At 37.7% G+C, this 23152-nt stretch overlaps 1 protein-coding gene across 7 annotated transcripts in view; it reads left to right on the top strand.

Annotated features, from left to right (window-relative positions):
* LOC111345264 (uncharacterized) overlaps nucleotides 1–23152 on the top strand; it is a 58884-nt gene that overhangs the window by 17367 nt on the left and 18365 nt on the right. For 6 of the 7 annotated variants that reach the window (XM_088759628.1, XM_088759629.1, XM_088759626.1 and 3 more), the window contains 21 exons: nucleotides 982–1075; nucleotides 1930–2037; nucleotides 2641–2697; nucleotides 3155–3222; nucleotides 3661–3739; nucleotides 7997–8064; nucleotides 8554–8632; nucleotides 9751–9770; nucleotides 10614–10695; nucleotides 11566–11603; nucleotides 13459–13597; nucleotides 15274–15513; nucleotides 16245–16476; nucleotides 16827–16918; nucleotides 17622–17801; nucleotides 18015–18188; nucleotides 18836–18888; nucleotides 19180–19315; nucleotides 21506–21610; nucleotides 22056–22148; nucleotides 22946–23038. In XM_088759628.1, the coding sequence (XP_088615754.1) occupies nucleotides 982–1075; nucleotides 1930–2037; nucleotides 2641–2697; nucleotides 3155–3222; nucleotides 3661–3739; nucleotides 7997–8064; nucleotides 8554–8632; nucleotides 9751–9770; nucleotides 10614–10695; nucleotides 11566–11603; nucleotides 13459–13597; nucleotides 15274–15513; nucleotides 16245–16476; nucleotides 16827–16918; nucleotides 17622–17801; nucleotides 18015–18188; nucleotides 18836–18888; nucleotides 19180–19315; nucleotides 21506–21610; nucleotides 22056–22148; nucleotides 22946–23038 (2230 nt within the window). The remainder of the gene's footprint in view (nucleotides 1–981; nucleotides 1076–1929; nucleotides 2038–2640; nucleotides 2698–3154; nucleotides 3223–3660; nucleotides 3740–7996; nucleotides 8065–8553; nucleotides 8633–9750; nucleotides 9771–10613; nucleotides 10696–11565; nucleotides 11604–13458; nucleotides 13598–15273; nucleotides 15514–16244; nucleotides 16477–16826; nucleotides 16919–17621; nucleotides 17802–18014; nucleotides 18189–18835; nucleotides 18889–19179; nucleotides 19316–21505; nucleotides 21611–22055; nucleotides 22149–22945; nucleotides 23039–23152) is intronic. The other variant, XM_088759625.1, reaches the window with a different exon arrangement.

The following is a 23152-nucleotide window of genomic DNA, read 5'->3' as shown; positions in this document are numbered from 1 at the left end:
ACAGTAAGCTGGCCTGACTGGACTGACCTTTTCTTCCTTATGAGTAGTTTCTTCAGGCTATTCGCTAATGTGGGCTTGCGGTCCTGTTTAAGAAAAAGATGGGTTTTGGTGCAGAACTTACAACTGTTTTCCTTTTCCCTAACTTTGGAAAAGTGACCTTTTACTGTATAAATTTACCATAAGTTTTATAAATTTTTAAGCAGGGCAGGATGGTTACTGTGCAGGCTTAGGATGCTTTTAGTATTTACAAGCCCTAGCTAGGTTGAAATTCTGCTTTTTAATTGATTATTGAATATAGATGTTATATGCATGCTTTTAAATTGCCTGCCTGCTTGCATGCTGCATTTGGCTAATTGGGATTTCCAGTTATTTAAAATTAATTTCTCTTGACTAATATGTAGAGACACAATGTTAGTTTTCACTGGGTTGCCAATAACTTTCCTGGCAATCCAAAGTCAATGATTTTTCCTGGTTTTAATAATGAAAGGTGATATCTTACATTCATTAATGCACTGAGTGTGGATAATTCTATAAGGAATGGCAATACTTACCGCTATACTGAATCCACAGCTTTTAAGAATAAGATTCTGTATTTTGTTTTATGATGCCACTGTCATATTTTTGTCATTTGTTTTGGTAGTGTATGATACACATAACCCTTAAATCCAAAGATATATGATTGTTAACTATCCACTCTAGCTGCTACACATTTCCTCGTAACTTAGTTATGAGAATTTAGTGTTGTATTAGATCAAAACAAAAATTCTACATGATAAGTTTGAGCATTATCATTACTTGTTTGCTAGATAACGTATGAATATTGTAGAGATCAAAGAAGTTGTATTAGTCACTTCTGGGAGTTACAGGGTTAAGAGACAGCATGATGATAAAAGATGCTGTAACTTTCTTGCCATAATGTCTTCATATATTTGAATTTCACTTTCAGTATCATAATTACTTTCTGAATTGATTTAAAAATAGGTACCCTATCAGCTATGGAATATTAGTTACTGTAGTGATGGACCAGTCTTTGCTTTTCCAATAATTGGATCTAAATATGGTCTCACTGCATCAGGTAATAATATATTGTAGTTTGGTGTCAGACTGAGAATATAAATTGAGACACTGACAAACTGTTCGAATATATTATTTGTTTGTAGGTGTGAACTACATTTACAATTTAACTTTTTATCAAACAACAACAAACATATGAAACATATGTGTGAACTGCGGTTATGAGACGTACGGGATTCGAACCACTGAGCTAACAAGCAGTTGGCTTGTTAGCTCAGTTGGTAGAGCGCTGCACTAGTATCGCAGAGGTCAGTGGTTCGAATCCCGTACAGGCCTGAAATTTTTTTCAGGTCTGATTTTCACTATTGCTCAAATAGTGCTTTACTGCGAAGGATCGTGCTCATATACGTCTCATAACCGCAGTTCACACATATGTTTCATATGTTTGTTGTTGTTTGATTTATCATCTACGGGTTTATGTCGAATTAATTTGATGGCCTGCTCCCAGTTGGCTTGTTAGCTCAATTGGTAGAGCGCTGCACTAGTATCGCAGAGGTCAGTGGTTCGAATCCCGTACAGGCCTGAAATTTTTTTCAGGTCTGATTTTCACTATTGCTCAAATAGTGCTTTACTGCGAAGGATCGTGCTCATATACATCTTAACTTTTTATATTAATTAGGAGAAACCCATTGGCAAAACTTTAGAATTAAGCTTCTAGTCATGATGATGTTCAGATGTTGAGAAGAAAATGAAGAGCAGGGGTCTTTCATTTAAGTGTTGAAAGGATTTATTCAAAATTTGTCTGCCTGTTGTTATTTAATTTATCTTAATCTTTTTGGTCTGTGGGTCTTTGCTTGGTAGTGGCTAAAATGCCAGGAATTGTAATGAACAATGACATCAGTTTGTTACCTGTAGAGCCAAGTCCCAGCCAAAGATTGCCTTCAACATGTTTAGCTGACAACACTGCAGGTGGTCAAGTTTCCTTAAACACTCAGGCCCTTGGGGCAAGCTTTATGGAACAAGGTAAACTCAGGTCATGATTTCAAAGTCATGAAAATTTTCTTAATTAAGATATATTTGAAAAAGATTTGTAGACAAGTGTAAATGTGCTGTCTGAAAGTGGTCTTTCTAATTGTGAGACAGAAAAATGTTATTTCGTTTAAAGCTTAATTGCTGAAAAAAAAAACAGTTGTAATAAATTTTGTAAAAACTACAATCAAGTAATTGATCATAATGGTGATATCAACTAGATTTACTTTTTGAGATGACATGCTGCTTTGCAGCGGTTGCTCTTGGGAAAAGAGAGCATTTCTGAAATGAAAAGGAGGGAATGGCTCTATAATGAGTTAACTGCATGCAGATGTCAATTTATATCATTATATATTCTCATCCTCAAATGAAAGTTAATTTTACTTGCAGTTAACAAACATACTAATATGGACAAGCCAGACATTAGCAAATTAGAAAAAAAATTAAATAAAAAATAAGGCCAGAAAAAAAATCAGGCCTCTACAGGACTCAAACCCATAACCTCTTATTTTCGCAACAGCTCAAGTAGTTTTCATTACTGTGAAGATCGCTTTCATGTTCATTTCTTAATCCACCAATATGATTTTCATCACACAGCAGGTGATCAAATTTTCCAAAACGTGCAAGCCTCCCGGGCAAGTCTGATACAGCCAGGTAAACCAGCATCGAGATAAGGGCATTATCACAATGCAAAATGTACCTTGTAATGAATTAATAACCCACAGTTGTAGACAAAATAGATACATTTGTGTTCTTTTCCCAATAAGCCATTAGCACAAGGTTTGATTTCCTTATTTAAAGGTCAGTGGCATAAGAAAGAGCAGTTAAATTAATATTCATTAATATTCAAATTTTATTTTGAAAATGAAAGTCTATATAAAAATATAGTTTTGTTTTTCCTGGAACACAACTGTTTTAATATGGTGATTGGCATGTGTAAATTGGTGATGAGTTGCAATCTATTTGATTCTTGGAATGTAGTTAATTAATGTTGGCCCTTCCTGCATTCAAACTTGTAGTGCTCTTCATTGAAAGAAGAACATGTTGTGAAATAACAACAAGTCAAGCAGTAACTAAGAGATAGGTGTATTAATTTTTATTTTCCATGTAGGGATATTACCCATTGATCCTTCTCAACAACCAGCTGCAACTGTAGATCAGCAACCCATTTCACATGAGGTATATTTATTTTTGGCATTTTATCTATATTTTTGAATGGGTCATGGTCATGACTGCATTGGCTTGGGCTCAATTTTGGATAGCCTGAAATCAACCCCACCTCTCTTCAGTAATAAAGATAAGTCAATTGCTATTAATTTTATTTTTATGAAAATCAGTTGCTCTAGATTACCGGACTTAAGTTCCTCTAGCTGATTCAAAGCCCATGCATCTACATGAAAACAGTCCTCCCTAGAGAATGTGTATGTTTTAAGGAGCCTGAGTCAGGTGCAATCCTTGGTCTCAAGTCAGTAATTTCCTTATAAATTATTCTTTCCATAATTTCGTAATTAAGGGTACAAACTAAATTACCTTTTTCTCTAGTTTTATATGTGACATATAAATGTGCAAACTGAAATAGTTTTCTTTATTCATAATGATAACCTCTCAATCATGTAGTCACCCTCTGGATTGGATTCAATCAGAAACAGTACCATTGGTGTGGCTGGAGCTAGTGACACTGCTGAGCAGTCAGGAGGTAAGGGTAATGGTTCATTCACTATATCTTTTGAACGAGTGAGAGGGCTGCAAAGGAAACTATGTGGCCTGAGGTCATGACTTTTGAATGGAGGGGCAGGAAGGTACAAGCATCATGACCTATAGAGCCAAATACTTCCTCCCCAACCTGACTTGGTCAGCAAGTATTTTTATTGTATTTGTATGACTATTAGGGCTTGTCTTGTTTGAACCCAAACTAAGGATACGAATAGTAACGCTGAATGACTTAAAAAGGATTATACATTGTTTTATGGAAACTACTTTTATGGGAAATACGTCCTTTACTTGAACTCACTATATATACTAGGGTGCGTGGTTTTGTCAGATTTTGACTAAACTTTGCCAGAACATTCGGAGAGCTCCCTATTTTATTGACAGTGACCTTAAGGTGCAAACAGTGCATATTATACTTATGTGGGTACTATAATTATAATACAACAACTTTAACATGTTTTACTAACAATGGAGTAAGTGATCAAATTTCTCAAAACACTCAAGCCTCTGGAGCAAGCCTTGCAGAGCAAGGTGATGATTTCAAATTAGCCATGCAAATTTCCCTTAATGAAGGTGTATTTGAAAGCGATTTTTAAGTGTAACTATTTTCTTTTCTTCTTTTCTGATTAGAAGTAGACTTGATTACTTCATTCAAAGGTTAATTAGTAGCCCAAAAAAAAAAGCAGTCTTGGTGAATTTTGTAAAAAAAACAATCAGTTAATTGGTGGTGTATATAAACTAGCTATATAAAGGGTGAAAGTTTCTAAAGAAACTAGTGCTGCGTTGGTGGGAGTAAAAAGGTAATTTGGTTATTTCAACTAAGTTGAAATTGTAAAATAATATTGGCCACCGTAATGAGTTAAAAAGCTGACGTTTCGAGCGTTAGCCCTTCGTCAGAACTTAGTTCATATAAACTAGTTGATGTAAACTTAGTTGATATTAACTTGATGTCGTTTTAATGAAAATGCTGCTGCAGTTATGGCTAGTTGGAAATATTAAGAGAGTGCAGTTGAACCTGTATTAAGCGGTCACCCACAGGGGATGGCTGAGTGAGTGACCACTTGATACAGGTTGAGCGCTCAATACAGGTTCCACAGACTAGGGATAATACAAAAAAATGACACACAATCCCACTTAAAGGAAAGTGATACAGAGAGGCCGTTGGGACTTAGTAAAGAGTGAAAAACTAGGTCAGATGTGATGACCTTACCAAAAGAACAGGCTGATGGTGTAACAAGCGAATGCTCAAGCTATGACGAAGTCTTCCTGGGAACAGTAGGAAGCCCAATTTAGTTCACAAGTATCAAGCAGAGGAAAGCTACACCATTTAAGTCACAGCAGACCTTCATGGTACACACACAGTACTCTTACCTCTTACCTGCAAGGATATCACTGGTGTGGAGGTAAATGTTATTTCAAAAGAAAATTGTGGCAGATTCAATCCCGATCCCCAACAGAGACACCTTGGCCTAACACGTTCAAGGATTACAGCATACCTAGCTAGGCTATGGTAGTATTAAAAAGTTCATTTTTAAATACCAATGATGTACCAGGACCTGCAATGCTTAGTTGTAAAACCTGTAAGGCACTTGAGCTAGTAAAATTTAGTTGCAGCGTAGAAACCTCCGAGGAAGACAAGGAGACTCGCCTTAATGAACACACACTATGCAATCCTCAATACAATTCATGTTTGAAAGGGAAGTTGCCCCAATGGTAGAAGTTGGTGTGCTCATTCTAGGAAGCGAACCCACAGACTGGGTTAACAATATATTCCTCTCTGAAACAACCTATGACTACGGAGAAGTCACCAAAATCAGAGTTTGTCGCGACCCACACGACCCATAAAGGCAATAAAGTGTGAGCATTACTATACTAAAACAATTGATGAAGAGTCAAACAGCTTGGCACTGCCAAATTCTCTGGTTTGGTTGATGTAAAGGAAGGCTACTGGCATGTACCATTAGATGAAGTCAGCTCCTACCTGGCTACATTGAACACCCCAGTTTGGAGATGTTGTTTCACCCAGCTTGTAACTGTCAAGGTTAAATATTAGTGACGTTTCCGGCAGATCATATTTCAGAACCGCGTGCGTCTTTACTAGTAGTCTGCATGCGGTCTAAGTTTTTTGTGTTTGTGAAGTTTATTGAGTTTGTTGCGAAGTTTATGGATCTTGCGTATATAACTAGTCAGGCGTACAGAGAGGACAATCGGTAAGCACATGTTTTTACCTTTTTTAGTCTCATTTTGTCGGTTTATTTCTAGTTAGTTTAGTTGTTTTGCCATTTCCTGCATTCGTGTTTTTATTACATCCAATTATTGTTCGGCTTTGTTCTTTCATGTCGCTTAGACAAGATATTTTCGCTTGTATTTTAGTTTGACGGTTTTTGAGCATTGGTACATTGTAATAAAGATAATTCATTGGAAATCAACACAAAGTCCAGTGGTCTTAATCAGTGCTGCGACGTCCTTATTTCTAATTCTGAACTTGCGGTAATCGCGCCTGGAGTCAGTTACACAGCTCCCCTTTGGCCTTGTTGTATCACGAGATGTGTTCCAGAAACATTTAGAGTCAGGACTAGAGGGCCTAAGAGGAGTCCCCAGTATTGCTGATGATACACTCATATAGGGAGCTACAGAGGAAGAGCACGATGCAAATATGATAAACCTAATGATCAGATCTAGGGATAGGGGAAGAAATTTAAACAAAGACAAACTGCAGTTTAAATGCCGGGAAGGTAGCTTCTGTGGACACATGAAAGATCGTGATGTGCCAATAGCCAACGCCCACCTCTAGCAAAGGTCAACTTCCAGAAATATGTATCAACCACTTCACACAGAATCTCCTCGCATTTCCAACAAAGCTACAACAGATTTGTGACAAAACAGGGGAAGATACTACATTTTAGTAGCTAAAAGAAGTGGTCTTTGGGTGATGGCCACAGAAAAGAAAAGAGTGCCCCCAACTGCCCCATGACTATTTAAATTTCAGTGTAGAACTGACCAAATGAGATGGCACTGTAATTACCTCCCACTCTCAGACCTGAGGTCCTCAACATCATATACTAAGGCCATCTAGCGAATTGTTCGATATCAGTGGCCAGCGATACTTCCTACCAACAGACCAAATCAGCAAGTTCCTGTCATCCCTACGCAGCTTATGACTGATGATAGCCCGCAGTGCAGCTTAGCAGAATTTAAGCTCTTTATGAACGTTTACAGAGGAGAGCACAATACTAGCTCCTTGATCTACCTCCAATCAAATGGATTTGCTGAGGGAATGGTTCAGACTGTGTAGAGCATTCTCCAAAAGTGCGATGAGAACAGAGAAGACCCATACCTTGCTATTCTGTCCTTCGTAGCCACTCTCTTGGGTCACCAGCTGAAGTCTATGGCAGAGCTGTTCACAAACAACAAATTCAAAGCCAGATTACCAGTGTGCCAGAGGGCCCTTCTCAACAGTCCTGATAATGAGGCAGTGAAAACCATCAGACTCAGCAGTACAGAAGCCACCTATCGAAGAACGCAGTCCAAATTGTGACCAGAAACAACAACAGCAAATGGCAAATGACCCTTGATGCCAATGAATGGTAAACTCAGTGTGCCAACGGACAACGAGTCCTGCCCTAGTTAGTCTCACAGTGACATCACAGAAGGACAGTACAGCGGCCAGACTGGGATCTTATGATACAGCCTTAACGAACAACGTTCTGTGAAGGACCTCAGGCACAGCTGAGGATATGTCACCAGATGTGGGAGAGCTGTGATACCTACACATAGGCTAAACCAATAAGATTAGAGAAATTGAAGAATAGATTTATAATAATAAGAACACTGAGGAATACGCTTATAACAACTGAGGAATGTCCCGGTATAGAATACGTTCCATCTCTTTGTTGATGTGGTATTATTTTTAAAGGAAGGGAGATGTCATATTATTTCATATCATGTGCTTCATTAGACCTCAGGCGCTCAAAAAGTACCACTTTTTTTAGGGATCAGCCTTATTGTCTGCTTGTGTTGTCATGTAGTGCTAATTGCGTTGTTAAAAATGAAGAACTCAGAAGGAATTATTATTACAGGCATGGTGAGTCATTTGATCCTGGAAATGCAGTCAGCCCTTCCTGTAAAATGTTAAAACTTAGCTAATAAAGCTTTGCATTGAAATAAGGATAGCTTTGAGAGAATGACAAGAGCAGTTACATTTAAATATGCTTAACTAAGAACTTTTTTATTTTCCATGTAGCAACATCAGAAACTGATCCTTCCCAACAAACAGCTGTGACTACAGATCGGGAACCCATCAAAAATGAGGTATTTTTATTTTCAACCTTTAAATATCTTTAATATTGGAAGTGTCGTGCTCTTCCTATACTTACATGCTCTCAGAGAGGGAATTCAATGTACAAAAATTGTTATATGCTCTTGACAATTTTTTTTTATGTAAAATATTCTGAAAATGGGGTGACTGAATTAGTTCAACCTCAGTGACTAAACTCTCAAACACGTAATAGTTAGCAATAACAGTACTTGATCCTAGCTTTTTATTAATTGCATGTAAATAGATTTAGAGATCATAAAACTTGGAATGAAAGTTATCAATTTGTGGGCTGCCTTTGTTTGGCAGTCAAACTTAAGCCTTGTTTTAGTGTTTATATCAATGTTTTGAATGGTCTGGCCAAACATATTATGAACTGAATATTATTTACTTTCCATATTTTTTTTTGCACAAAACCAACTTCCTTCATTATGATCAAAATTTCTGTAATGCTTTCTTGACCTAATCATTTTTCAATCATGTAGTCAGACTCTAGCCAGGATGCGATCATGAACAATACTGTCGGTGTTGCTCAAGCTAGTGACTCTGCTTATCATTCAGAAGGTATGGTGATAGTTCATGCAATTTGTACTTTGAATGAGTGTATGGACTGGATGGGAAAATATTTGGCCCAAGCTAACTGCTGTAATGCTGTCTGACTGAAAGGGGGTTACTATGACAGCAAAAACGTTTTGTACATTTTTGAAAGGCATTACAATGAATAAACTCACGTGTTATTAAACAACGCGACTTATTTTGTCATCGCCATTATATTTTAAGTTTAAGTCCTCAACTGGAATTTGTAACAAATGTTGGATCACATGGCTTTTTATAGACCAGGGACCGATTCGTCAAATGTCCCGGTAACTGGACAATCACAAAGCCTCTGTTTAAAATGTAAATTTTAGGAATAGGGAAGCAAGTTTTGCATCCAAACCAGTCCATTCTGTTTTTATCGCTATTAGAAACTAGTGTATAATTTAGCTAATGATAAAAAAAGAGCAGACAGCTCTATGGGCCCATTTGTTATTACATAAATGATGTTAACTGTGAAATTAGGCTTCTTAAGATCTTAATTTTGGTTAAAATAACTTGTATTCGTGGGTGTGGTTGTGATACTGCAGCCTTACAGTGGCCTGCTTAACATGGTTAAGTTATACATGCAGATGAATTTGTTGATGGTGTGGAGGTATTGAAGGTGCAGTATTGTGGTCTTATAACACTGCCCCTGTTCAGACTAGTGTGTGTCACCCTTTTTGTATCGCATGTGTTGAACTGTATTGTATTTGAAAAAAAACTCTCCATTCCAAACATAGGATCTTGTTTTGAGATTTTAGCCCAGAATTGTTTTATGCAAGGGATGCTTAACTGGGAAATTTTAGTTTAAAAGGTTCTTAAATTTTAGGCAGGCTTCATTGTGGCTGAAGTGTTGGAATGGCCCGCGTATGGGTCACTCTCAGAAATTGAAGCTTTCAGTGCGTTTATGTGTTCTGCTACACGTATATGTAAAGCATATACTATTCTCCAGGAATTGTGCAATCAACTTTTGGTTATTTTTTCGGTGGAAATAATCGATAATGCCTGCCTGATACATGTCTGAATAATATGTAAAAAGAAAATGTGTTAGAGAGTGACACAATTTACTTATATGTATTGACCCTTGTAATTCTTTTCTCCCATAGATCTGTGCACGCCTTCCGAGGTATGTGTCATCCATCCAAAGCTCTTGCTTAAAATTGTATCTGTCATTTGGTTAAAACAACTCCTCCTCGAAAAAAGGCTTAAGGTCACATGAACTGTGAGAAATATGGGGTATGAAAGACGGCATATTTATAGGAGAGGAGTTTTAAACATTTATGAGACGGTTAACTGAAAAGAGTTAATTTACATTTGACCTTTAAACTTTTTTCATGAGCAGTATCAAAATGTGGAGGCAATAAGCAAAAAGGGATCCCTTTGAGTGGAGAACTTTTTTTGTCTCTCCATAACTTTTCCGTTGGTTGGGTCACTATGGTCATATTAAGGGTAATTGTGAAGAAGAGCTCCCAAAAAACCTGTCGGCCATTTTTCGGCTGTTTGTCGGTCGACTGTCGGCCGACAGTTGGCCGTTTGTCGACCGACAACGGACGACAGTTGGCCAACAGTCGCTCGACAAACAGCCAACTGTCGGCCGACAAAACGGCCAACTGTTGGCCGACACAACGGCCAACTGTCGGCCAACGGTTTGCCGACAGTTTTAGTCAAAAGTGTCGGTCGACAAACGGCCGACTGTTGGTGACCTGTCGGCGAAGTGTCGGTAACTTGTCGGTTACAACGTGTCGTAAACTTTACCTTATTTATCCATAAAAAGTGAATTGAAAAGATACACTGCGTACTATATGGGAAACTTTAGTATGTTTAGTACTGGCTGACCTCTAAATTTCTTTACTTTAAACTAGGATAGATCTAGCTCTGGATAGATTACCTTTCTGTAATCAAACAAAAATAGGAAACCATTGTGAGGAGCTTCTCATTTGTTTGAATTAAATCTCTTTTCCTATGGCAGATTTTTGGTTTTTCTGGGCAAAGTGACTCTGTTTTAGAGGAGGGTAGAGATGTGTTCTTTGAACTTTTGACCCCTACTGGAGGTAAGTCGCAAAAACCATGACTTAAACTTGAGCCTCAAGTTAAATGTAGTGAGTAGTTCTGAAATATTTTTACAATATGAGAGAACATACAATGAGTGTGAACTGAGTGTTACTCACTTAGTTGGCAATTTACCATCTTTTATTCAGGGCCCTCTTATGAATTTATTGATAGCTATATTCTTTTTCAAGCAAAAGGATTTAGTTATTATTGTATCATTAATTTGAACAAAGGATGCCAGCTAACGCTTGAAACCCTTTACGGTGGCCAGTTTACATAATCAACTTAGTCGATCATAAAACCAAATTACCTTGTAAATGCATACCCTGTTCAATATAATCACTCAAATGCTTTTAGCGTTTGCATATGCTTTCAACACTTTTTAATTTAATCTAATTTTATTTAATTTAGTCCATTTTCGCTGCATTAAGTTTTGCAGTGGGGAAGGACTAGAAAGGAACATATGAACCATTCATGCTAGTCCACCCTCCCACCCATCCCACCCCAGGGGAGGGCATCATCACACAGTAATCTCGTGTGTGGGAAATTAACGTCTCCTACCCCAACCCTGCAGGACCTTCATTTATTCGTCCCTATCCGAGGAGACCAGAATATCTAACCATTTCTTGATGTTACAGAAAGGTAGCAAATTCTTCTCAATTATTTTAAGACCCTGAGCGTTGGTCCGGCTGGGCTCGAACCCTCGACCTCCCGCACATCAGTCCAGCGCTCTATCCATTGAGCTAACCGGGAAGCGGTTACATTTTAAGGGTTACATTGCTATAGGTGTTTTCCTACAAAAATAGGCTTAACTGTTTACAAATTGTTTTGGATAGCATTCAATTTCTAATTCTAAGTTTGAATTTTTGTAGTGGTCAAGCAAATCTTTCCTGCAACAGGACAAATCCAGGTAATCGTTTGATAATCGAATTGTTTTTTTTTTTTTTTTTACTTTGCGCGCAGCGTTTTATTTTAATTTGCTTCTACCGTAGAATTACCAGTCTTGCCTTATCTTTTGTTGTGGTGTAAGCTTTGTGCAGAATGCTTAATTTATGACCCAAATTTCCGCAGTATGAACAGGTATTATTATAATGCTGGCAGCGTCCGTGGGCAATATGAAGGAAATCCTGTGTTCTAAATGGCTACCCGAGCAAATTTCCCGTTTTGATCCCGCTAAAAAAGAAAAAGAAAACGAGTTTCGTAAGTTTTTCGTGCAACAAAAACTGGAAAATATAAAAATTTAAAAGCAAAGTGATATGAAAGCATGGAAGCGGGTTTGTGTAACAGGAAACGGGGCAACAGAAGTTAGTGCCATTCCCGAGCAGGACCTGAATTTGCTTTTGTGGAAATATGTTAACAACTCAAAGAACACCCATCAAATAACTTAAATTTTCAATTTGCCAAATGTAAAACGATCACGCACCATCAAAGCTAGCTTTCTTTCTCAGGTCATTCTTGTTTTTACTATGCAATAGAGCTTGTTCGGTCAAGATCTATTTAACAATTATTTCACGAGCGTGCGTTGGATATGAGATGATAGATAGCCAACGAGGCGCGTAGCGCCGAGTTGGCTATAATCATCTCATATCCAACAAGTGCGAGTGGAATAATTGTTTTATTAAAAAACGCCCCCAAGAAATAATTATTTTGTAAGAAGAAACCAGATTTTTTAGCTCCCTTTTGATTTTAAGCTGACGCGTACGCTTACCATATTTGTAGATTATGGTATATTGGCTCATATACCATAATGGCTAAGCCAATAAAAAGTCTTGAATTGCATTATCCATTGATCCAGTTTTTAATAAATCTTATTAGACGTTTTGTCGTGTAGTATCGCTGAGTATTTTTACGAGTTGTGCCGTATTTTGACTCGCCCTACGGGCTCGTCAAAATACAAACGAATGAGTAAAAATACTCAGCGATACTACACAACAAACCGTCCAATAAGTTATTTACTATCCAACACGCCAAGCTGTTTTTCTAGTGCGGACGAATTTCGCAGATATTTATTTACGGGGAGTATTCGAAGCGGAACGGAATTGGCGCGTTGTCGTGTTGCTGTTTCTATTTTCTTCAATAAATGAAGAAATTTCCTGGTCGTCTAGCTGTTTTTCTTCGTTCGATTCATCTAATAAACTTGGATCTATATTTGCCAGCCATTCTGACTCTTCGTAATCGGAAATATGATTCAAATTGTCCGCCATTTTTTTTTTCGTAACTACAATCCAAATCTTCGTTTGCACGATGCGAGAAAACCTGTTTAACCGGTACTCTAGAATACAAATACCACGTGATATTTATACTCGTCTATGGCGTTATTTGTACTCTACTAGGTGTAGTCGGATAATAAAGGTGGATATTAGCCTCTTTTTTACTTTTTTGTAGACCTCAACTTCGTCTCGGTCCACAGAAACACTTACAAAAAAAGATGTTGGCCAATATCAAGCCATCTGACCTCACGCTTGGTCAATAAGGCATTTCAGTTAGCATTTAAGCGGATCGTTTTATTTCACTGTGACTACTTTTAATGGAGTTGCAAGATCTTTTCCTTTCTGATCATTTTGGTCCTGATCCTGTCTTATGGACTTTATGTGTTTCCAGTGCAATAATAGCGCAACAATTTTCTTTAGACCCATCAAGTCTTCAGCAGTAGATATGGATCATAGCCTCGAGTACCGTAAAGTGCCCCGAGAGAAAGTTATTCAAAAATATTTCTAGTGATTTATTACCTTAACGGTCATTTTATTCCTTGTCAATTTTGATAGGAAATTATACCCTTCTGCATCACTTTGAGGGAAGAATTGCCTAAGGAGTACAAAAAGTTGAACCTAAAGGCCAATTTTGAGGGTGTTGATACGGTACCTTTGGAAATAGAAAATGGTAAAACACTAACTGGAAACATAGGTAAATAGATATTTAATAATTAAGTAACAGTGTATACATGCAAATAGGTTGCAACTACTACAAATTAATTTCAGGCTTTAATTAAGTAATCATCATCAATCTTTTTCATGCCTCGTGGCACATAGGGCCTTCACAGAGCTTTTCCTCTCCTCTCGATTGGTTGCTGCTGTCCGCACCTCCTCCCACGACCTCCAACCTGCCTCTTGCCTTTCTTTCTCTACTGTACGTCTCCAAGTAGTTTTTGGTCTTCCCCTTCTCCTTTTACCTTCTCGCGCCCAGCTCATAGCAACATTGCAATCATTATTACGATCTTTTCTAAGAACATGACCAATCATTTTCCATCTACGAGACATCTCTTCCGCACTCAGTGGCTTCATACCTGCCCTTTCCAGTAGCTCTTTGGTGCTGACATGGTCTTGCCATCGGATTCGGAGGATCCTTCGTAGGCACCTCTTATGGAATACATTCACTGCTTTCTCATCTCCTTTGTTCATCTTCCATGTCTCAGATCCATAGAGTCTGGCACTACTAGAGTTTTATACAGCCTCAGTTTTGTTTTCCTCAATATGTTATTAGAGATCCAGATCTTCTTTAGTTTGTTAAAGGCACCTCTGGCTTTTGATAACCTGTTTTTCAAGTCCTTCATACCACCACTCTCTACAAACTTTGGTCCTTAAGTACACGAACTCATCGACATCTTTAATATCCTGTCCATTAATTATGATCTTTTCTTGGTTCTTTGCATTGATCCTCATCGCTTTTGTCTTTTCTTTGTTGATTTTGAGTACCACCCGTCTGGCCTCCTGAATCTGCTGCTTGGTAGATGAGAGCAGGACTATATCGTCCGCAAAGTCCAGGTCATCCAGTTTTGTTGTAAACTTCCATCTAATACCATTTTCACCATTGCCAACTGCTCTTCGCATTACCCAATCCATAACAATCAAGAACAAAAATCCCGACATATTACATCCTTATTTTACACCAGTTTTAATGTCAAACCACTCACATGTTTCCCCCTGGTCTTCTACAGCACACTTGAAGTCGTCATGAAATACTCTTACCATTTTCACGATCTTCTCCGGGATTCCATACTTGGCCATTATTACCCACAGACTTTCTCGGTGGATAGAGTCAAAAGCTTTTTCAAAGTCTACAAAGTTTAAGTACGGGGTTGCCTGCCATTCGTTGACCTGACTGTTCAATTATGTTCCGCAGGATGAAGATCTCAGGCTTATAATTGAGTAGAAGAGGATAACTTAGCTTTTCCAGAATATTTCATTCATTTTTTAGGTCTCTCAAGTCTCTGTGCTATAAACATTGCTGAGGATCAAGAAATTCAATCCATGATTTATTAGTTAGAAGTAGCAGAGAAAAATCCTTGAAGAAACTTTGTTTAAGTGTTGACAACAAACCCTATTGAATTTTTCCCACCACCAACAATTCACTAAACTGTACACAATATACTTAAGATGAAGAAACCTTCTAATCGAAGATTAATCAATTTACAGCTGTATTAGATCTACTCGCGATGTTAAGAAAACCAGGTGTTGCGACAAAATGAAATACAACGAATTACCAAGTACAGTACTGATAGATAGGGTATATCTTCAATAGAAATGAACGAAATTGATGTGACGTTTGGTTTCTTTCTTTTCTTTTTTAACTTTTAATGTCAGTATCTAATAAGACAGGAAAGGTGAAAGTCAGCGTGGAGTATGATGGGTCAGACGGAAGATCGATTGGATATACCGATTTTACCTTTACCGTGAATGCTCAGGCTATACTTGGAGAAATTGTTCTAGTTAAGAGATACCAGAAATTGCTTTTTGATGCGTTTGGAAAAACTCCCGGAATAGAAGGAACTAGTGGTGGTGATCCTCAAGAGGCTGCCTCTCGTGGTGCAGCCATGGGAGCAGGTAAATACTGGCCGTGCGACAGTGCAGGATTGTTTACTTCAAAAAGGCTTGTCAGTTTTTTTTGAAATCGCAGAGATTGAAACAAAATTCTTTATTTACGGTGACCCAAAGCGTAGCATGGGTGAGATTAGAATCATAACGGAGAAGGAAAAGGTATAGAATGCTCACCCAAGTATCATGTTAATAATTGACAGTACTACAGCAAGGTATAGAGGCTAACGTAGGCTAATTGCTATACTCAATTTATCAGAGTATTCAAGAGAAACCGCTAAATCTAGTGTCGTGTGTATGCATTACCATGGACTCAGAATCCTCAGGGTTATATTTGATTGCATGTCTCAATGAAATGGTGTGGAGTAAAACATTCGTGGACTGCTATAGGAAAGCTACGTTTTCCAGTGTAATAGTTTTATAAAGCAACATCGAAATGATCTGAATAGTAGTGTCTGAATTGATTGTAGGAGAGGATTGCATTTTTCTTGCCTTTATTTGCTCTCGTGCCCCTCTCTCTTCCAGTCAAATTTGAACTAAAAACAATCGTTACTCAGTCATTCTCAGTTTCCCCTCGCTTTTCTGATATTTTTCTTCTTATTCGCAAATTGTTCTATGTTCCTTTCCTTTTGTTTAATTGGTTGTTGTTATGACTTTGGTTTTGATTTTATGACTGTCAATCTAAAAGTACTACATTTTGTTATATAACTATATATGTTGGGTTTGGATTATTTTAACAGGATCTTCTAACCTGAATAAGACAAGTGATGCTCTATCCATAAGAGTTCTAACCCTACTGTTGTACAAAGCTGCTGAATTAGATGGCTATGAATTTCTTGAAATGGTTTTCAGTACCTCAGCTGGAAAAGTAGTTTTTAAACATTACAAGAACAATTCTACATTGCCTGAGGATGTTGCCAGAGCTAATGGGCATGCCATCTTGGGCGATTTCTTGGAGAATGTGAATAAAAGGTAATATATTTACGTTTCTTTGGCGTGTATTGAAAGCTAAGTTTGTCATTTAAAACGTAATGCAAATATTATTCCTAGTCGGGTGCTGGAGTAAGATAAATTTGGACGACATTGTTTTCTCTGCAGATCTTTGGATGTAAGTTTAGTCCCTTGTCCTTGTGTTCTAGCTTGTGTTCATGTCCGAGACACTTTCTACTCTCACTGTGCTTTTCTTTACCGAAACGATGTACAACCCAGTTTGTGCGAGGTGACACTGGCACTTTTCCTAAATTTTATACAGAAGCTGAAAGAAAAGGTGTTAATTTTCAACATGACAATAACTTGCATCAGTCACTTTTCTATTTGTGCAGGTTAGCAGTAGAAGCAGGTAACGAGGACAGCAGTGAAACCATTAATTGGTTGGAACTGAAGCATGCTGCTGAGAAGGAAGTTTGTCTACCTGGTAAGTGTTCACTTTTATTACAAAATACATGCCTGGCTACATATCGCCTGCAGTTAAAGTCTACTGCAAACAGTGAGTATTGCTAGAATAGCTATCAACAGCTCCTTTTAGTGTCTTTTCAGTAGGGTCCCAACTAAGAGATCATGAAAGACATGTAACCTTATTGTCAGGAATGTTTGCAATCTTCTTAATGGTTGGCTGGTTGCATGGGTATAATTGTAACCAGGAGTAGATTAGAGAAGACAATAACTATTGTTTGGGGCTAATTTATTCGCACCAGGTACTGTTGATACCCAACCGGTAAGTTCCCCGGATGGTAATGTGAACCAGAGTGACTACAAAGCAGATGATGATGCATCAACATGTTCGTCAATTTCTTACTGTGAAATAGATATCAGCGAAACGGGTGATTCAGAACACGGAGATCCATGTCACATGTCAATAGGTAGAGGTTTATTTCAATCAGCGAGTACCGCTAGACCGACAATCAACAGCTCCTTTAGTGTCTTTTGTAGAACGGGTTTTGGGGAACCTGGGCTCGATCTTGGCCTGTCCCAAACCAGGAGATCATGAAATACATTTGACCTTGCTGTAGGGAATTTCTGCAATTCTTTTATTGTCTGATTGGCTGGTTCCACGGTGTAAGTGTGGCAAGAAGTAAGTGAAAACAGACCATAATTGTTGTCTTATTTGTTCACACCAGGTACTGATGATGCCCAATCGGTAGATTCTCCAGGTGGTGACATGAACCAGAGTGGCTACGAAGCAGACGATGAAGTATCACCGTTGCCATCACCCGCAGACACTGATGCGATTGGTAGCGAAATGGATGATTCACAGCATGAATCATTCATTCATGCTGATTCAGGGCATATCACATTAGGTAATTGTGGACTTTTTTCTCTCAGAAATAATTGCTCTGCCAATTCTACTCCCATATTATTTTTGTGCTATCACTCAGGCTTTTAGAATCATTTCAACAGAGCTGCTGTCCATTTTGATTTACTTTTCATAGTTATACATCTAAAATTCAATTTTAAAAGCCTTGCACTATCTTCTGACGTTTTTAGCTTACCATGTTGTTCTATATCACTAGATAAGAATGATTCTCTTGATTCAATCGTGACCGAAGCTGAAAGGCAACGACATCAGATAGGAAACAATCAACAAGCGGGGAGTGGGTCTTCATTTACAAACAGAGATTATTCTGAGGAGGAAATAGAACCCTCGCCTCATGGTACAGATAATGTGGAGAAAAACTCAGCTCAAGGTAAACTAGATCGAGCTTTATCTTTGATTATTTATCGATTGAGAAAAAACATGCCCGTACGTTTTTAAGGCAACGAAGCTTAGACCTGTTTATAAGGCGTAGTACACATTGATTATGGGTCAAATAAAAAAAATTGAGTGATGAATTTTCTTAATCTAAAATTCAAAATCTTCCACTTGCTGACATACAAACTTTCTACCGGAGTTTGTTTTCTAGAAGAACTGCCTTTGGTTTATTTGTTTAAAAATAGTTGATGATGATTTAGGTCCAGCACAAAGTTATTTGATAACAATTAAAGAGCACGGAATATTTGAAAAATAATTATGATGAAGGCTTTAGTACTAAATTGAATATTATTTTTTGTGTTATTTATTTAATTTTTGTTCTGTAAATTCGGTTTGGATGGGGAAAGTATACCCGGTGATTCGCAACAGAATAACCCGCTGGTGCTCCGGCGGGTGCCAGGTATTTGGCGTTGTTTGGTGGTTGGTGTAGTTTAATGTATTTTGGTATGCCTTGTTGTGGTTCACCAAAACATACAGCTATGCATCGTAATCTGAACTTATTTTGTTTACAGCCTAGTCGATATTTGTGATAAATGTTAATCTTTACCTAAATCTCGTTGTAATTTTTTGTGCTATGTATAGAATCATCTGCGGGTGATTGTGCCGGATTGATACCTGATTGGGCATACACAGAGGTAATGTTAGACTTAAAGTGTTATTATTATCACTCCTATCATCGATTAGGATTATTATTTTGAAGTATATATTGGCGACAAAATAATCATCTATTGATGTCAGTGGATTAAGGGACAGGTCTCAAGGTGAGTAAAGTAACCAATGGGAGCGTGGGCTATTGGAGAGAACATTCCAGGTATGTAACAAAAATAAAAAGTCCATCAAAGCAAAAGTAGGTATACAATATGTCACTACGATAGCTAAGTCTATTCATGTTCAACTATTTTCCTTTTAATTCATTTTACCATTAGGAAAAGAGAGAGCTTGAAATACTTTTCTTGGATCCACTGCCAGATGATGTTATATCATATAAGGCTGATTTTGAAGGTCTTGGAGTGGCCAACCTGATACGAAAAAACTCTTACACCTTGGTTGGTTATAATCCAAGTAAGTTACGTGTGCTTATTAATTCTCTCAGTAGGTACTTTGACAAGTGGGTTAGGATACGGCGTCCAACTTCTCACTACTTAATGCGTAGCAAACTTTGCCTATTGTTATGGTTTGATTATTCTCCGGTATCTTTTCATCAGATGGTTTAAATAGCGCACGGTCAGTGTCAAGTTCAGGCGAAATCTTTTCGGTGGAGGAACTTTTGCCTAAGTGTGGTATCCTGACGCATCAATGTAGCTCAAGAGATTTGAAGACGAAAATTGGGTTGGGGGGAAGGGAGAGGTGACTGATTGCCACTAGTTAAAGGGTTACGCTGACTTTAACGTTAAGGTTGTTACAACTATTTACTTTCTCGTCTACTTTTGAGCAGTTCAGTTTATGGCCCGAACACTTCAGAACAAAAGAAAAACATACAAACGCGTTTCACAAGCAGAAAATATCCTTTTCTCTTTCAAAACTCAACGCTGGTAGCATCACTCGAGCAGCTTTTTCAGCGTTTGCTCACGTGTTTTCATTTGTCCATTTGCGGTAGCTGATGAACAAGACGAAAACTCTCCCAATTTCAGCTTTTAACTCTGACGACTCGTTCTTTTAAAGTTAAGTCGGCGAAATACTACGATCAAAATATACCGTAGCGCGCGTGATATGCGCGCAACCAAAAAGCTGCGATTTTATCACAGTTTTTGTGTTTGAAAAAATACCCGACAAAGATTAAAAAAAGGTGGCTTGGTAAGTAACTTATGAATACATCAGGCAGTGCTACATAACTTTCGAAAGTGTTTGATGCCAAGCAAACAGATGCCTATGGCCGCGCTCAACGTCTCGTTCATTGGTCTGGCGATGGTACTTCTGATTTAAATTTCGTAAACGTCTTCGTGGAATGGTGGATGTCAATGAGGCTAAAGTTAAAGTTTTTTCCTGCAACGCGCGTCTCTATAATCTATGAGTTACATCATACGGATACATTCTGACGGTCAGAGAGGGTACAGAAAACCTTCAATAATAAAATTATTTAGGAATGACATTTTAACACCAAACCTTAATTCGAATTTTGTGAGTAACTACCTAAGGTCGTTCCAGAAAAATGAGATATATGATGGAAAATTGCGCAACGCAGGATACATGTTTTCTATACATTTTCCAAGTCCCTCCCTTAATTTGAGGTCATATTATTGATGCTGTTAATTTAGGTTTTGCATCTGATCCTTTGGAGTGACATGATCCCTTGATTTATTTGTTGTTTTAATTGTCACAGTCAGTCTAGTCCAACGTGAAGTAACAGTAAAAATACTAATACGTACTGAAAACAACGGATATATGGGCTTTGGAGAGTGTTTGAAGTTTACATACAAAGACCAGCGGAGTGAATTTTGGAATGAGTTTTTGCCAATTGTAAAAAACAGAGAAGCTGTCGGGAAAGACCTTTTGAAAAGGTTGCCATGCGCATCAACTGAATCTGGTGATTTAAACGCTTTTCGTCCACCAGAAGTTGGCAAGTTAAACAATTTTTTGTTCGATACAATGAAATATATGAACTTCATATATTTCATTGTATCTAATTTATCACTTTCACGGGTTTATTACGAATCAACTTAACGGCCTGCTCCCAGTTGGCTTGTTAGCTCAATTGGTAGAGCGCTGCACTAGTATCGCAGAGGTCAGTGGCTCGAATCCCGTACAGGCCTGATTTTTTTTTTTTTTTCAGGTCTGATTTTCGCTATTGCTTAAATAGCGCTATCTACTGCAAGGATCGTGCATCATACGTATCTAATACCGCAGTTCAAAATATATGAACTTCATATATTTCATTGTATCGAACGAAAAATTGTTTAACTTACCAACTTCTGGTGGACGAAAAGCGTTTAAATTATTATTATTATCTAATTTATCACTTTCACGGGTTTATTACGAATCAAATATGAGTGCAAAAATTCTGTATAACCTCATACTGTTCTGAAACAAAGCAAGTTTCCCAGCCCATGGGACAAAAGAGGACATTTTTTTCCATATTGTGGAAGAAAATGCAAGCAGATGAGACAGCTCATTTTTGGAAGAATCTGAGATTGTGTGCTATCCTTTAGACAGTCTGGCTATCAAAAGAAAGTGTGATACAATTGGAGAATTAATTTGACTCCAATTGTCAGTTCTTTGACTATTCTGAATTGTCTTAATTATTGAATGTAATAGGTAAAGGAAAGATGCCTCTTAATCACTTTGCAAAAGGAATTGAAAATGGCGTAACTGCGTTAAAAAAGGGAGGACAACAAGAGCACACTTTACAATCCAACCAGGGTAAGTGAAGATGATTACTTTTATAGCAAGATTTCTACAGAATGAGAGACTGAGTGTAACAGCCGTTAATTCAATGCTAATTGCATGTTTTATTAGATCTGTTAGCTCAGCACACTGTTCCAATACAATACTGTATGAGAAATCCTTACAAACAAGCAAGTGCCCTTGTCTGTAACCATGAAAATTGCTACAACATTGGTAATGATTCCATGATGTTTTATTACTTTGATTTGAGTCTAGTTAAATGATCCCTATCTGAAAAATTAAGGTAAGAACAACAAGTGGTATAAACACATTTTGGCCCGGGTATGACCTAGTGTTGAATGACAAAACCTTGGCAGAGACTGGGCCTTGTGCACAGGAAACCTAAGATTTACAACTAAGTTTGATTCCATTTTTCAGTTTGTTGACTATTCTGAATTATTTGAATTATTGATCACGATAGGTGAAAGAGACAATCAGTGTGCAACTGAAGCTGAAAAGGGCAGAACTGGTTCACTGAATGGGATCGTGGTTGAAGAAAAACAAAAGTTTGGAGGTAATTCAAAAGTAAATAATCAGCACCTTGTACAATCCAACCAAAGTAAGTGAAGGACAAGGCTTTCTGTTGGGAGATTTCCATATGGCTAAAATTGATCCACTAATAAGTTCAAGTTTACTTAAGTTTGATAATTAAGGGAGGCCCAGTTGAAGGAATGTGCCATTTCTCTGTGGGAGATGTGTTAGCTAAAATATGGTTTAAGCATACACAGCTTTTGGTTAAGGCACAAAAAGTTTCAAAAAGAGACTAAGGGCCTGATTACATGAGCCAGGCTGGCCCGGTTAGCCAGGCTGATTTCTTTTGTTTTGGTGTTCGCCAAAGCGTGAAAACAAAAGAAATCAACCCGGCTAACTGGGCCAGCTCGGCTCATGTAATCAGGCCCTAATAAACACTCTTTTAAAAAGCCAGATAGAAACTAACAATTTCAGTGCACCATTTTATATTCTTTGTTAATTAAAATGATTTTCTGTTAATTATAATAAATAATAGAATAACACTTGATAGTATTGTATAATTATATAGGTACATACGTAGAGGGCCAAAGGATCATCAGTTTAACTTCTGTCATGTGCTACCCTCTTGAAATAAAGTCTATTGTATTGTAAGGCATGTGTCTCAAGGTTTTTTATGTTTTTCTTTAATTTTGATGTTGGGTAATTACACATAATCAAGGTTATTGATTCTATTGGGATGGTTGTGATCATATAGTAAAGTAGGCAATTATTTGTGAAGTCATTTATGGAACAAATTGAAATTGGGTTACACATTAAAAAAGCCTCTGTTCCTTATTGAAGGTTTTACATCTGGTAGTGGAGGAAGTGATTGGTGGTCTCATTTGAAATCATGGCTTCCATTTCAGGATAATTCTGACAATTGCAGTGATAATGGTGAGTATTTTTGTAGTTTATACATGAGAGATTCCAGGATTGCACATACATTTTGGCTGAAAAACCTCCCACCTTTAGCATATTCTCCTTTCTTTTTTTTTACTTCGATAACTT

Source organism: Stylophora pistillata, chromosome 5, assembly GCF_964205215.1.
Source record: "Stylophora pistillata chromosome 5, jaStyPist1.2, whole genome shotgun sequence".
NCBI classification, from domain to species: domain Eukaryota; kingdom Metazoa; phylum Cnidaria; class Anthozoa; order Scleractinia; family Pocilloporidae; genus Stylophora; species Stylophora pistillata.
Note: the sequence above shows the minus strand (reverse complement) of the source record. Positions and strands in the feature narration are given on the sequence as shown.